General features: G+C 53.3%; 5 protein-coding genes across 5 annotated transcripts; 4 read left to right on the forward strand and 1 right to left on the reverse strand.

The window, feature by feature from the left end:
- Positions 1 to 3863: 3863 nt before the first annotated feature.
- On the forward strand, positions 3864 to 5547 carry J7T54_007710 (RNA-binding domain-containing protein; the record flags this gene model as incomplete). Its single annotated transcript, XM_051508383.1, has 6 exons — positions 3864 to 3982; positions 4249 to 4342; positions 4393 to 4566; positions 4641 to 4692; positions 4746 to 5194; positions 5257 to 5547. 6 exons carry the CDS (start codon positions 3864 to 3866, stop codon positions 5545 to 5547), a joined length of 1179 nt encoding a protein of 392 aa, XP_051360523.1.
- Positions 5548 to 7899: 2352 nt separating this feature from the next.
- Positions 7900 to 8549, forward strand: J7T54_007711 (uncharacterized protein; the record flags this gene model as incomplete). Its single annotated transcript, XM_051508384.1, has 2 exons — positions 7900 to 8267; positions 8321 to 8549. The coding sequence occupies 2 exons, from the start codon at positions 7900 to 7902 to the stop codon at positions 8547 to 8549; spliced, it is 597 nt and encodes a 198-aa protein (XP_051360524.1).
- A 320-nt stretch (positions 8550 to 8869) lies between these two features.
- Positions 8870 to 9365, reverse strand: J7T54_007712 (Signal recognition particle subunit-like protein; the record flags this gene model as incomplete). Its single annotated transcript, XM_051508385.1, has 3 exons — positions 8870 to 9147; positions 9197 to 9263; positions 9330 to 9365. 3 exons carry the CDS (start codon positions 9363 to 9365, stop codon positions 8870 to 8872), a joined length of 381 nt encoding a protein of 126 aa, XP_051360525.1.
- Positions 9366 to 9701: 336 nt separating this feature from the next.
- Positions 9702 to 12287, forward strand: J7T54_007713 (Suppressor of glycerol defect protein-like protein; the record flags this gene model as incomplete). Its single annotated transcript, XM_051508386.1, has 1 exon — positions 9702 to 12287. The coding sequence occupies one exon, from the start codon at positions 9702 to 9704 to the stop codon at positions 12285 to 12287; it is 2586 nt and encodes an 861-aa protein (XP_051360526.1).
- A 1291-nt stretch (positions 12288 to 13578) lies between these two features.
- J7T54_007714 (dihydrolipoyl dehydrogenase) lies at positions 13579 to 15072 on the forward strand (the record flags this gene model as incomplete). The annotated part of the gene is made up of 1 exon (XM_051508387.1): positions 13579 to 15072. The coding sequence occupies one exon, from the start codon at positions 13579 to 13581 to the stop codon at positions 15070 to 15072; it is 1494 nt and encodes a 497-aa protein (XP_051360527.1).
- Between the last annotated feature and the right edge of the window lie 806 nt (positions 15073 to 15878).

The raw sequence follows: 15878 nt of genomic DNA on the forward strand, positions 1-15878 counted from the left end.
ATCACATAATTTATTCATGAGCTATACCTGTCGGCGGCGATCAATGAAAATCACTGAGCCCGGGAGTATGAATACTGTGAGGATGGGTTTTTCTGGTGTTGTTCACTACGTTCTCGCGTAAGTTCATCTATCGACATGGCTTAGGGGTTGGACCGCACTATAAATACCTTTATAATTACCTGTATGTTTATCCGCACGGCGGCGCTGTAACGGCTTCCAATCAACGCTTAAGGTACAATGCGAATAAGAGTATCCCTGCCACCCCGATCATTTTTTTCGAAGCCTTCTGTTGATTGTTGACCAGGCAGCTGGACAATTCAATGAGGTACACAAGGAGGGGCACGTTCGACCGAAGCTGCGGCTGCGGGCTTCAGTCCCCGACCAAGTTGCATGAGTGCATGGGCCTACTGCGGGATCACATTGCAATCACTGGTTCTGAGCTGCATGAGGTATTACAATGAGACTCACCGGTGTGAGGAAGACATGAGACCTATGGTCCCCGTCTGGAGGATACAATTGGGCAGCACACTGCATGGTGTCACATCATTCACGCACCGAGGCCTGGGCTGGGGGTAACGTGCTTGTTGAGTGTGTACCCTTGCGAACAGGATGAGACTCCGAAGGTCTGAAGTGGTCGTATCACCCGCAGTACTCCGTAGGTATCCGTGCATTCTATTTTTTTCATGTGGCTCATAATAAGACACGCCATCCGCCAGTGGGCCAAACTGGCAGATCTGTCTTACGAGCTGTACTACGTACGTACGACAAGTACGTTGGGTCTGCCTATCCGTACTTGTGCGTAGTCAATTTGTCCGATACACAGTGGTGTAGCTTCCAGAATCCGTGAATTGCTAACTGTCTGGCTGAGCAAACCTGTAAAGCCCATTGGCGGTTAACCGCAGAACCATACGCATTCTGGGTACAGAGTACGACTAAAATTACCTGACAACGCAACTTCGCGCATTGCTTCTTGACTCCTCTTAACTTAATCATCAGGACAAAGGTGCCCACTGATCTAATACCATACTAACCGGCTCACAAGCTGCTGTGCTGTCACGTGATTGTTAGCGATTCTTGACGTCGGGCATTCTTTTGCAACTCGGCGCCAGGAGTCCGACTTTTTCAAACGCCCGTCGCTAAGCGCCGCACGAGCTTTCCATTGGCATGTCAATAAATTAAAAGTTCCAGACTGGGTTCTGGGGAAGGTCAATGCTGAGTTGGTCCATTCCCTCCACCAGGTACCTTGATGAATAACGTACAGCACAGTGCGTCGGTACTGCCAGGAACAGGCTGGATTAAGGACTTGAGGTGATGTAAGTGCGGGGCTTCTGGCATCATACGCAACGTTCATTGGTTTCCCGCCCTTGCGACGCTTTGCAGTCCAGGCTGACCGCGTGCACGCGTCTTTTTCCTCCTCTTGGTCCTCATCACATTTCGAGCTGTGCCGACGCGACTTCCTAGAGGTACGACCATCGACGACCCCTGAAGCCCGCTTCCATTTTCCAGCATTTCAAGGGCTCAAGAGCATCGTGGTAGTCTCGCACAGAGGTGTGCGTACGTCTAGCCAGGCCCCAACACTTGTGAGTCGGGCTACGTTTCCTTATTGCCTTCGATCCCAATGCCCAAATTTGATTCCTGAGGTCCCAGCCTCACTGGCTAGTACTTACGGCGCGCCACTACGCCGCGGTCAACCATCCCACCACACCTTGTGCTCCTGCATCGCCTCGCTATTCGATACGTTTCCATTTCAGAAGCTGCAGCAGTCTGTACAGGCTGCTCTACGTTTGTACCTGGTGAAGTTGACCACTAGCGAGTGCCACCAAGACTCGTCATCTGGGGCGGCCGTGGTTATATTACTTTCAAGCCACTGACCAGGCACTGATCTCACCCAGTGTTCCCATTGGCGAGGGATCCAACACGTCCGCAAAGTCTTGCTTGTATCGCAGTCAGGCTAGCCTGAGTCTGCTCAAACAGTGAATCAGCAAGCACTGGCGTTTTGGAAACCCGTACGTTCCCTCCGACCTCCCCCTCGCACACCAACGTGCCCCCCATTTTCACTACCACCCACTCACTACACCAACCAGAGTACTGGAACGAAACTACCTTCACAGGCGCACACCAGCACTAACCAAGTCTGACGTTGAGCCTGCACCTGTGGTCTCACTCGAATCATTGCCGAAGTGCTTATTGCTGTTGCTAATGTGGTTGTCATTGTTGCTGTTGTCACTTGCAGCCATACTGACCGAGCAAGCAGAGCAAAACCAGCATCATACGCCGAGCAGCCGCACTGCAGCTGTGCTATCAACTCCGACGACATCAGTTCACCAGCTGCACGAGCTTCTTTGTCATCCCCGAACAACGCGCACGGTCTGTGATCGAGCAGATAAAGCTTCAAATCAAGACCCTCGTTGATATTTGTGAAGGAAAATCCTCACTATGGGTACGTATCATTCCCCTTTTCCCATTGTTTACCCAATGCTTTGCACATACCACCCACGATCTGTTGCTTCCTGTCACTCTGCATTTGCTCGCATACCAAGAGCATAGCTGGGTCGCAAGGCTCGTATCCATTCATTGCACTGGCGGGCATGCCTACGCAACGTCAAGTCCACACGCCGTCATGTACTCCGCTCCAGTCCTGTTACTCGAAGCGCCTCGAGAAATGCCGTGCATTGCGTTTCCAAAACTGGCGCCCAGTGGCGTCTTTTCCTCATTTTCATTGCTAGCATTGCATTACCTGAGTTTGCGCCGCGACCCAGCACTTTCGGCGGTTTCAAAGGCAAACCGAACGTTGGGTAGGGTGCGACTTGCGCCCTTATCAGGAAAACGGGATGAACCCCGCCTTCAAAGACATGGCATGCCATGTGCTCTATCTTTTGTCCATATTGAGGTCTATAGGTCGCAGCAAGAGCCGCCAAAATCACCAGTGTGATACGACTTCTTGATGTAACTCGGTCTGGATCCCATTCGAGAGCGTACACTGCTTTGTACCCCATCCTCGATTTGGCCAGATCCGAGGCTCGAGGCCTCTATCACCATCTCGGATCGCAAGCCTTTGCCGCCTTACAAAACTCCTTCCCCTTCCTTGCACGCTTCCTGCTCCAGCGTGTGCCAGGTCCACCTGCCGGCGCTGCGGTCTTGCACACACCCCTCCACCCGCCCCTTCCCCACCCGCATATAGACGCTGTGCGAAGCCACGCTTACCACATATACGACTGCTTCCCTCCATGTCCTTTACCTTTCCTCCAAGGTGTTCTTTTCTCTTCACTTCTTCTCTATTCAGAATTGGCCATCGGTCGTCTCGATCTGTCCCCTGCTAGACACGTCTATCTTGAATGCGAGTCTTTCTAACGTTACCTTGTAGCGGACAACTCAGACAACTACAGACCAGTAAGTGCTCATTGCGGCTATGCGCCTTGATCCCCAGATACCTCCTGCCCTCACCTAGATGCTACGTCACAGCGCCGATAGGAAGCTGGGCAGGTCCTTGGTGTGCTTCAGCGATTGCCCTTGCAGATTCGCAAGCGACCACGATCTTGCTGCCCTGGTGGTCGCGAGTGGCACTCGAGCACACCTTCACTTCAACCATCCGATTGCGAAGTGTGCATCAGAATACAAGGCGTGTACTAACCATTAAACAGCGTGAAAGGTCTCGCTCGCCCCGACGACGCTCTCGCAGCCCTGGACGTTCTCGACGCCGCTCATACTCGCCTCGGAGTCGCTCGCCCAGCCGGGAAGACAACCGCCGTGGCCGTGATCGCTCGCCTATGGCAGGAACGGGCGCACAGGACGGGGGATCAAACTACGGCGGACAAGCACCTAACCGATCATTCGAAGACCGAGGTCGCGCACGAGATTCCATGATGAACAACATTCGCGAAACGTCCCAGCAAGACCGCCGTGTCTACGTCGGCAACCTTAGTTACGATGTCAAGTGGCACCATCTGAAGGATTTCATGCGCCAGGGTGAGGAATGTGGGTGGTATGGAGGGCTGTGCAAGGGCTGACGAAGGGTTCTAGCGGGAGAGGTTCTCTTTGCCGATGTGTTGTTGCTTCCAAACGGAATGTCGAAGGTGGGCTCCATTGCATGACCCTTGATGGCTTTTCTCTCGGCCTTTCCACACTTTTGGATTTTTATGGATGTTGGGTTGACGGATTGGACGTTGTCCATGGTTGATGTAGGGATGCGGGTAAGTTTGGCTCCAGGCTCTACGGTGTGTTTTGCGCAGAACTAACACGACTGCACAGCATTGTGGAATATGCGACACGCGATCAAGCCCAGCAAGCTGTTGCGCAACTCAGCAACCAGAACTTGATGGGACGATTGGTCTACGTCCGCGAGGTTGGTTACAGTCTAGAGGTGCGTGTAACTCAGACGACTGACATATCCAGGATCGTGAAGCTGAGCCCAGATTCATTGGCTCCAACAGCGGCGGTCGGGGCGGCGGCTTTGCTGGCGGCCCAGGAGCCATGCATGGCGGTCCCGGCATGCAGGGTGGTTTCAACCCCGGATTTGGAGGCGGTGCCCCTGGGGGAGGTGGTGGGCGACAGATCTACGTCGCAAATGTCAGTCCTCACGATCTCGTTCAACTAAAGCAAGTCCACACCAAGTCATGGCTGTATACTGACAGGTAGTGTAGCTTCCGTTCAACATAGGATGGCAGGATCTCAAGGACTTGTTTCGACAGGCCAGTATGTCATGTCTTTTACGCCACGGGGGCCAACCTTATACTGACACACTTTAGCTCGCGTCGGTGGCGTGATCAGAGCTGATGTCCATATGGGTCCCGACGGTCGACCCAAGGGCTCAGGCATTGTTGTATTCGAAAGCCCAGAAGATGCCCGCAACGCCATCCAGCAATTCAACGGATATGACTGGCAAGGTCGTATGCTCGAAGTCCGTGAGGACCGATTTGCCCAAGGCGGAGGCATGGGCTTCGGCGGGCGCGGTGGTTTCGGCGGAGGTATGCGAGGTGGCTTCGGAGGCGGCTTTGGCGGTCGCGGAGGCTTCGGCGGTTTCGGTGCCCGCGGTGGATTTGGAGGAGGTCGTGGCGGAGGTTTTGCTGGGAGTCCAATGGGCGGCCCAGGTGGCCCAGGCGCCCCAGGCTTCGATGCTCCCTCGGTTCCCCCCAATCCCTTTACCGACTTCGCCACTTCTGGCACTGAACGCAGCGAGACTATCTATGTCCGCAACGTAAGTTCGTCCTGAGAAGACAAGCCTTTCATCAGTTTGAAACATGCTGACCTGTGTCACAGCTGCCCTGGTCCACCAGCAATGACGACCTCGTAGAGCTGTTCACCACCATTGGCAAGGTCGAGCAAGCCGAGATTCAGTACGAGCCGAGTGGTCGCTCCCGGGGCAGCGGTGTTGTTCGCTTCGATTCCGCTGATACCTCAGATACCGCCATCGCCAAATTTCAAGGCTACCAGTATGGCGGGCGCCCTCTGAATCTGAGCTTCGTCAAGTACTCCAACCAGCCCGGCGCCGCGGCCGACTCGATGGAGACCGACACTCACGACGGATTGACACAAGATCAAATGATGTAGGCACATGGCGAACCCTACAATTTGGCATATTCTCTGGCATTCAAACCGCGCGCCATCAATTGCGCGATCTCTTGTTTCTTTCCTTTTTACTTGGACCGTATCAAAACTGAGATTCGTTCTTCGGCGTTCAAATGGCCACGATATCTGGCTTCGCAAAATGACAAGTGCTCCCTTCTGCGCAAGGCTCACTAGCTGGTATTGCCTTGATCATGTCTTCGATCGATCATGCTTCTGGAGCACCCACCAATAGCTGTTCGCGTTGGCGCGTGAATCACGGTTCGCTTTGTACGACAGCATAGAAAAAGTAACGCGAAGGCGCTGTTGGCGGATAAGCGTCTTGGATGTGGTGGATGTTGTAGGATTTACTCAGCTAGGAACGGAGATTACTCGTCCCAACGAAATTGTATTTGGGATGGAACTCAGACTGCCTTTCAGGACAATGCATGATGAGACTTGAAAGTGAGCAAAGCTTTGTGCAGGCGCTCCTAGCATGTCATGTGCGATCATAACTATCAGGGTACATCCAGTGTGACAATCCTCTTTCTCCAGCTTCCCCGTACTGATTGTCTAGTACTAAGAAGGCCGACGTCACATGCCGAGTCTGTGTGCCGAACGCGTTGGCGGGTGTGAAAGGCCGGCCTACTAGTACTTATGTACGGATTACATCGTGCACTGGTAGCTGCTTTACGTGGAGCTTTGAGATGTGTTGCAGTATCCGTACTGCGGTCTAGATTAGATGCTCATTCCTGCCCCGGCGAAGGACCCACATCAGTTGGAAAAGACTAACCACTCTGGCTAATAATGGATCTAATCGTGATTCAGGAGTACTTTCTTGTCAATGGGGAAGAGGCAGAGTTGCCCGGCGGGCAAGGTATTTGCGCAAAAATCGGCTACCAGAAAGGAGCTTGTACTTTACCAAGCCCAGTTGATGAGCTTCTTGACCTTCGTCGTCTTCCCCAGCCGAGCCTCGAACATGGATGGTGACGAGACGCGCGTTTTCCAACACAAGTTGGCACTTTGGGCCGCCTTACGCCTTGGCTCATGTCATCAACGTGAAGTTAAGGAGGCTCTCACTGCTTTAGGCTTGCAATGAATGCGCCAAGAGCAACGATTCCTAATCCAGCTACCCACCACATCATTCACTGCCGGCTGCGAGTCGATCCGGAGATCGCAATCCTTGCTAGTCTGGGCTAGAATTGCATGGACCCATTATATAAGCAGCACGATTCCGATCTAATAGTAGCAGTGTGCTTTCTCCTCTTGAGAGTATTGTTCTGCTCTGGAGGCGAGGGAGATGCAGACACCACAAGCAGACAAGGCAGATCAAGCTGTCTGGTGGTCAGAGGATATCCTTGAATGTGCGCGCTGTCTCTGGCTACTTGGCTTCAAAATTATTAAGAGTGTCTTGATTCAGTCCTACCCCACGCTCCATGCATGCTAGTCTGAGCTTAAAGGATACCTCGAGTAGGAGCTATGTAGGTACTTACTAGGGGGTGTCACTGCAATGACACAATTAATTTGGGAACTAAGCTTAACCTGCTCTCACAATGCGGGCTGCCATGCCAGCCCTCCCATGGACTGGCGAATGGTGAGCATCCTACCCCGTCAGTGCCTCACGGCATCTCCAGCATCCGTGATCGACCTGCGCTAGTCAGCCTTGGGTTTCCGCCAGATCGAGACTAGTAGGTCATGTCCGAGACGATGATCGATTGCTGCTCCAGTCCCCATGGGCCATGGCTCTTCAGTCGACGCTGCTAGCGGTAGCTCCCTCACATTATTCAGTAGCTTGGCAAAAGAACAAGTGTTCCATCGTTTATCGTGTGGCGTCACGGGAGGAATGAAGAGAATTGCCGCAGATTCTGTCGTTGATACCTACCTATGGCTTCCTGTATCTGCCGGGGGGCAGATGAAAAGATCGTTCCCCTTTGTGAGCTTACTTCGGTCGACAAGCTAGAGCTCGATGTCAATTCCGGGGGCAGTGCTACACTAGTCAGAATTCATGAATCAACACGAGGTAAGGCGTCATGCCCGGGCCAATCTATCGCCTCATTCGCTCGATGTGAAGCCAAGAGCGGTCGGGGTCTTTGAGGCTTGCATAGCTCGAGATCTAGTTTCTGAATTAGGGTCTTGGCTGCTGCTGCTGTTTCTCCTGATATCCTGAACTCACAGCATGCCAATTGATCTGTTTATCTGGGGCTAGGAGACGAATGCGTCCTTTCCTCGGGCCCAGCGACGTATATATAGTGCTGATCCTCCAGTGTAGAGTTTGTTTGTCAGTCAACCCATCGCTTCATCAACCGTCAGCCCATCAATTTCTCAACCTTCGCCAAAGTTCCCAATCCCTCTATCAAGATGAAGTCTGTTGCTGCTCTTACACTCGTTGCCCTCGCCAGGGCCTCCCCCTTGGCTCGCGATGCGAACGACATCGTCACCCGCGACGGCCACAAGATGGACGACCATAAAATGGAAATGACAGGCCCTTTCACCTTTACATCCACCTACAACGTGATCGCCAGCCCAAACCAGGTCGTCAACTCGGATAACGAGTATACCGGCGGCCTCGAGGGCTGCACGGGTCAGTTCAACTTCGGCATCAACTCGCACGACAATGTCATCTGCTACAACATCACCATCGACGGATTCCAGGGAGACTATGAATCGCCTGCCGATACTGCCACCCACATCCACGAGGCGATGGTGGGCATGTCGGGTCCTCCTCGGTACGTCGATTCTTGTTCATTCTATGTTAGTTCTTGTATTGATCGTTGTACAGCATTGCCTTCCCTAACCCGGTCGATATCGGCGAGGGTCGTCGCAACAGCATCGGCTGCCTTCGGGGACCGTTCACCACAGGTGTGCTCTCCGACGGCACGGACACTGGTGAGGGCTTCCACGTCTCGCAAATTGAGGAGAATCCTGCCGGCTTCTTTTCCGACACCCACTCCAGCCTTGCTGTGCCCGGTGCTACGCGCGGCCAACTTGGTGGTCCCGAGTGCAAGTAATGCCTGACCTTTTGAGCCAGGAGGGTTTGTCGCTTCAAATGCGGCAATGTCGTTCGTGCGAGTAGTATAGTGAAAGGATATTCTCGCACCGGTATTAGCATAATGCACATTCATTGCTCTGTCCACTTCATTGAACGTTTCGGCTCTCAAGGTGTATGTTTCCATCACTAATTGGTTGCTGCCATGATTAAGGAAACATTGGGAGAAACATTAGGCAAGTAAGGTTGCCGAACTTTGCGGGAACGAGTCTTAGGCAAGCGCTGCGGACAAGTCCAAAGACGTTCGACCCGATCAAAAATGTTGTTGATTATCTGCCACACCTATGGCCCGGTCTTCTTCTTCTTCGCCTTTGCCTTCTTCTTGCTGCGGTCCCTGGGCTTCAAAGCCGCCATTCCCGCTTTGCAAATGTCTGCATACCGCACGTAGAACCCATCGAGGTCGTCAGGTTTCACCACTGTGGAAATTTTGGCCTTGTCCCCTCTTTCACGGGCTGATTTTCCATTGGAAGCGCGAATGAGAATGGGCACGGGCTCACTCAGATTCAAGTCGGGGAACTCTTCATCTCGTGAAGGTAGGGTTGCATCCTCGGAGTGAGTGACTGTCCTAGCGTTAGCTTCGACACTGTAGACGCTTCGAGATCCACTGACGTCGCTTCTGTGTCAAATAAATTGCGCCATGATCGCTGCCTTTGCGATGACTGAAGAGTTTCTCGAGCTGTTCAAAGAACTAGCGCTTGGTGAGCGAGGGGCGAGAAGAGATGGAGCAGTGTGCGCGTTGTACCTCAGTCTGGCTCAGATGAGTCTTGCTCGACGGCATTGCGCTGCAGGTTGGAGTTCACTCAGGCTGTCTAGAAGGTCGTAGGGACCCGAATCGGCGTGATGCTGTTGGGTGAGTGAGTCGTGATGTGAAGTAACTGATGGCCGATGAGTGAGTGAAGTTGAAGGGCATGTGCGATATGCCCCGCCACTCAAGGTGGACCAAAAGGCGCGAAAAGTCGCTGGCCAGCGGAAGCTCTCCAACTGACAGTAAAGTGTCGAGGTAATTTGGTCCAACGTGTTCTTCCTGACCCACACAGGCTTCCTTGGCATCAAAAAGTTCATCCACGTTCGCATCAAATTTCGTTCCCTTACTTCTCAGCCAAAACAAACTATCATGCCAAAAAGTGTCGCAGAATTGCAGGGCCAGCTCTTCAAGAGCCTTGGCCTAGGAGATGCGTGCGCCGGAAACAAGGCTGGTCGCGGCCAGTCTTCCAACCGAAAGGATCAGCGCAAGGCACAGAGAATTCAGAAGAAGACCAACCGGTACTCCAGAGTTGCTCCAACGAAGTCGCAAGTCACCAATACTCAAGGAAAGAATGGGCCCGCACCCAAATCTCGCCAGCAAAGAGTAGCGGCGGACAGCGAAGAGTCGCTTGGAGAAGACGATGATGAGGACATTGATGACATTGCTGATCCTTTCGAGGAAAGCGATGAGATCCTGGACCAATCCGCTGAGGATGATACGGCAAGCAAGCACGGCAACAAAATGTCTTCGGCGATGAAGGAGAAACTCGCTAAGGACGACGCTGAAATTGAAGGATTTGAGCGAAAGCTTGGCATCAAGAAAGGTCGCAAGTCTTTACCGCAGTCGTTCAAGGAGGACGGCCTGGAGGAGCTCATGGCAGACTTGGCAGATGATTCCGATGGGGACGATGCTGAAGTCTCCGTGAACGGGGACGAGGACAGCAGCAAGAGGAAACGTGAATTTGACGATTGGCTTGCTGCAAAGCGACGAAAAACAGCGCCGAAAGCTGTACCTAAGGGTGGGAGGGAAGAGGATGAAGGGGACTCAGATGACGAGCTCAACGGCCATGATGACCTCACTGATCTTGACGGTGAGGAGGGCTCTGATTTGTTCGACGAAGAGGACGAGGACCAATTCGATGAAGAGGGTTCATTTGGTGGATTTGGATCAAGCGAAGATGAAGCACCGGCTGCTGCTCAACGACCACGCGAAAATCCGTACGTCCCTCCAACACAGGGCAATGTGGTAGCAAAGTATGTGCCGCCATCTTTACGCAAGACGAGGAACACACATGACGAGAAGAGAGAGCGACTACGCAAACAAGCCCAGGGCTTGGTCAACCGGCTGACTGATGCGAACATCATCTCCATCGTGAAAGGCGTGGATGATTTGTATGGCAACAATGCACGAGGAGAGGTCACCGAGGTCTTGACAGACCATATTCTGGCCCAGGTTTGCAAGCCCGAGGCGCTGCCAGACCAGTTCTTTGTCCTCACAGGTGGATTCTGTGCGGCTGTATACAAGATCGTCGGCTCCAGCTTCGGATCCCACCTGGTGAGGCGTGTGGTTCAAGACTTTGGGCAGGAATACGACCGAGCAAGCGCTGTGCAGGGCGAGGATGCCGCGATTCCCAAGGAGCCCTCGAACCTGATCACCTTTCTCTCACAGCTCTACGTGTTCGAAGTCGTGCGCTGCAAGATCATATTCGACTACATGGAGCGGCTTTTGCTGGACTTGAACGAGATCAACGTGGAGTTGCTGCTGCGAATCTGCCGCAATGGTGGCCGGTTGCTGCGCAGAGACGACCCCCAGGCACTGAAGCGCGTGGCCGATGTCCTGGGAAAGTCGGTGGCAAAGGCTGAGACGGGCAGCGTCACCGTGCGGACCAAGTTCATGGTGGACACTATCAACGACCTGAAGAACAAGAAATCCAAGGGCAAGGGGCTGGATTCGAGCATTGTCTCGGAGCAGGTCATCAGCATGAAGAAGCATCTGGGTGAATTAAAATCTCAGTCCCGACGTTTGGACGGATTGACCCCGATGGGTATGGATCTTGACGATGTCATCAGCGCCGACACCAAGGGCAAATGGTGGCTCGTCGGTGCCAGCGTACCGCCAAAGGAGTCTGAGTCCAACAAATCGGAGACCAAATCCAAGAAGGGGCGGAAGCATGTGTCAGAAGAAGTTTATGATGATGCCAATGGAGATGAGGAGGATATGGATTTCGTGCTTCCTGATTACCCCAAAAAGGCGCGGTCTCAGGGGTTGGGTTCACCAGCTCAAATTGCCATCTTCACGGCGCTGATGACTGCCATGGACTGCCAAAGGGGGTACCAACATTACGTCAATCTCGGACTCAAAAGAGAAGAGAAACGGGAAGTTGCCAGGGTTCTTGTGCAGTGCGTCGGCAGCGAAGCGGAGTACAACGCGTACTATGCAGGGATAGGCGAGCTCTGCTGCCGCGACACAAAGCTTCGATTTGCTTTCCAGGCACGACTCTGGCAGATCTTCCGCGCCATGGGAGAGTCACTGTTCGGAGAGGAGGCCGAGGACATGGACACGGCTGACAGCACACGATTCCAGGATGAGCCGCGCGTCCAGAAAGTGGCTCAGTTCTACGCCTCGCTGATTGCGAGTGGCTCCCTCAGCCTCGCGATTTTGAAACCGCTCAACATGGCTGAGATGGAGCTCTGGACATCATTCTTTGTCGAGTGCCTTATCATCAGCCTCCTCCAGGAGTGTAAGTCCAAGAGGACGGAGAGGGAGGATATCAAGGTGGAGAAGGCGTTCGGCGCGGCGAGGGACTTGCCTCAACTCGCCGCAGGATTAGAATGGTTCATGAGAAAGAAGCTACGCAAGACCAAGGCTCTGAGCTCCAAGAGTCTGCTCGAGTTGGACCAGGTGAAGGCAAAGGCTATGGCAGCCGTGCAAAGCCGAGGTGTGCTGGAGGAATAAATGGGAGCTTCGGAAAAGCTTGAATCGCAACGCTTAGACAGAAGAACCCTGATCTGGGCAATTATAGATTTCTAAAGGCCAAATGCTATCACAGATGTGCATATTGAGTTGATTATAATGGTATTCAGGACCGAGGTAGTTCGGTCCATCTCCGTGGACGAGTTCCCTTCGATATATCACAGCTCTTCTATCGGTTGCAGGTACCATATGCTGTGTTCCAGGACAGATCTTTCACATACGACCATACCCAGTGGAAAATACGGGATCACGTCATGCTCTTCTGTAGCGCTTCTTGTGTTCTATAACTCGAGGCCTTTTCTTCCGATTTTGGAACTTGCGATCTCAAGAATTGGATGTTATTGAGCTAGCACAGCGCTCAAAGCGCTCCTTACCCACACACACCCGCTACACATACCATTTTCAGGTCGTTAACGATATAAACGATGTTTCCACGAAAAGGAATTTATTTCTTCTCCAGTGGATATTTGCCTAATATTCATATAATAGTCGCCGGTGGCGATTAGAGATGTCCGTTGGAATGACCCAGCAATACACTCCCCGCTAGAAAATCAAACTATATTTCTTATACCACAAGAATATGTTTTGCCTACGGGCGGGCCCCTGCACTGGTCGAACGGGAAAGTCAGCATTAGATCTGGCCGAGACAATGTTTTTGCGATTGGTGAGGCCCATGGTTCGGCGGAAGAGGTCGGTGGAGTTTGTTTTTTCGTCCCTTTCCTCTTCTTTCTTATTGTTCTCGGGCAGCGGCAAAGGCCGCATTGACGCGGGATGAAACGGGTCAAGAGTATCGCGGTCATCCAGAGTGGTGGCGAAAATAGGCGAATGAGGACGGGCCATGCTGCCGGCTAAGAAAATTTGGCTGGCTTCTTGGGGGGCAGCGCTGTGCCGCCAGGCTGCGCCTCCAATTGGCTGGAATCTTGCCGGGCTGGCAACTTGGAGCTCTGGAATCATCGACTGTACGGCAACATCTCAAGATTTCCAATCCTCCAACCTCAACCTTTATCTCATTTATCTTTGTACATTCTCTTTCGGCATCGCAGGCTGCCGGAAACACCACTAAGACACATCACAATGCTTGCCAGTCGTCTCATCCCCCGGCACACCGTTCGTCCGGTCGTTGCGCGGTCAACGTGAGTAGGCCCTGTACACCCTTTTTGCCTCGACAGCGAAACCGCTCCCTCAGCACGACTGTCTGGCATCACTGGGAGACGATCGGAGACTAATCATGCCGTAGACTTCCCACAGTCCTCGCCCCGAACTCGATATCAAGATGGAGTCGCGGCTATGCCTCATCATCTGGTGCGTAATTTTCCTCGACCGATCACTGCCCGTCGGCGCGCGATTATTGACCCGAAATACAGAGGAGAAGGACCTGGTAATCATCGGTGGCGGTGTTGCCGGCTATGTCGCTGCCATCAAGGCCGGACAGGAGGGCATGAGCGTCGCTTGTATCGAGAAGCGCGGCACCCTCGGCGGAACCTGCCTGAACGTGGGCTGCATTCCTTCGAAATCGCTCCTCAACAACTCCCACCTGTACCACACGATCCTCCACGACACCAAGAACCGCGGCATCGAAGTCGGCGATGTGAAGTTGAACCTGGCCAACTTCATGAAGGCAAAGGACTCGTCGGTCACCGGCCTGACCAAGGGTGTCGAGTTCCTGCTCAAGAAGAACGGAGCCGAGTACATCAAGGGCGCTGGCTCCTTTGTCAACGAGAACGAGATCAGAGTGGCTTTGAACGATGGCGGCGAGACTACCATCAAGGGCAAGAACTTCCTCATCGCCACCGGCTCCGAGGCTACTCCCTTCCCTGGTCTCGAGATTGACGAGAAGCGCGTTATCACCAGCACTGGCGCCATCGCGCTGGAGAAGGTTCCCGAGTCCATGCTTGTCATCGGTGGTGGTATCATCGGTCTTGAGATGGCCTCCGTCTGGTCGCGACTAGGCACCAAGGTCACCGTGGTTGAGTTCTTGGGCCAGATTGGCGGTCCTGGCATGGACACCGAGATTGCCAAGGCCACCCAGAAGCTCTTTAAGAAGCAGGGTCTCGAGTTCAAGCTTAACACAAAGGTTTTGAGCGGCGACACCTCGGGCGACAAGGTCAAGCTGAATGTTGATGCCACCAAGGGTGGCAAGGAGGAGACACTGGAGGCTGAGGTTGTCCTCACTGCCATTGGCCGCCGTCCTTACACCGCCGGCCTCGGCCTGGAGAACATCGGTCTGGAACTTGACGAGCGCGGCCGTGTCATCATCGATTCCGAGTACCGCACCAAGATCCCCCATATTCGCTGCGTCGGCGACGCCACATTCGGTCCCATGCTAGCCCACAAGGCAGAGGAAGAGGCTGTTGCCGTCGTGGAATACATCAAGAAGGGCTACGGCCACGTCAACTATGGCTGCATTCCCTCCGTCATGTACACCTACCCTGAGGTCGCCTGGGTCGGTCAGTCCGAGCAGGACCTCAAGAGCCAGAACATCCCTTACAATGTCGGCACCTTCCCCTTCAGCGCCAACTCCAGGGCCAAGACCAACCTCGACACCGATGGCATGGTCAAGATGCTGGCTGATCCCGAGACTGACCGTCTTCTCGGCATCCATATCATTGGCCCCAACGCAGGCGAGATGATTGCCGAGGGTACACTCGCCATGGAGTATGGCGCCTCCAGCGAGGACATTGCGCGCACGTGCCACGCCCACCCTACCCTGGCGGAGGCCTTCAAGGAGGCTGCCATGGCCACACACTCCAAGGCCATCCACTTCTAAACCCACTGTCAAACGAGGATATGAGCTTACCAACCTACAATACCGACGCGCGGCATCCTGTCTGGAGGAAACGAGCTGCAACTCATTTCTGCATTGACGAAGAAGAAAGATAGACCACAGGCGGTCCACGTAACGTGCAGGTAGGCGCATAAAAGGGCGTCAATGTGCGTACTGGTTACCTAGTCACAACACATGAGGCGCGCAATCTGAGGTGGGATGGAGATTATCCTACCCTTAATGTACCTTTGTATATTTAAGTAGTAATGCTGGTTGAGCGTAGTGGAATGCGAATGACTTCTTCAGTGCAACGGCGTCAAACGGTTGATGACATGCTTTTTGCGGCCGTATCCTCCGATGTGTCTTTGATAGACGACGTGATCCAGGAACGTGGAAGCCAATGTAGTGCCCCTGAAGCCTAGCACGTTGACGTGCCTCAGGGCACTTTGCCGCTATTTCAGGAACATGCTTAGTGCGAACGGGTACCTCACTAAGTTAATCTGACGGGGAACGTAGGGGCAAATCCCCGAATGTTGGTCTCAACGTGCTCCAAGATGTTTGGACTTGGGTATGATCAGTTATGCCACTCAAGTCTCTTGTACTCATTTGTCCACTTCTAAGCTGTTTAATAAGTTGCGTTTTTCAACTTGACCGGTCTATACTTGATGGTCTTGCACGGTTGGTACCTATGCAGGAGATGTCGGTGGACCCCCTTATTGCGCCACCTCGAACCACGTTCTTCAACCACTGCTTGACGGAGACACTCAATGGCATTGTTCCTACTTCCTGCAACAACCTCCCACTGTTCC

Source organism: Emericellopsis cladophorae (assembly GCF_022114955.1).
Source record: "Emericellopsis cladophorae strain MUM 19.33 chromosome Unknown NODE_43_length_196915_cov_126_952037, whole genome shotgun sequence".
Classification (NCBI taxonomy): domain Eukaryota; kingdom Fungi; phylum Ascomycota; class Sordariomycetes; order Hypocreales; family Bionectriaceae; genus Emericellopsis; species Emericellopsis cladophorae.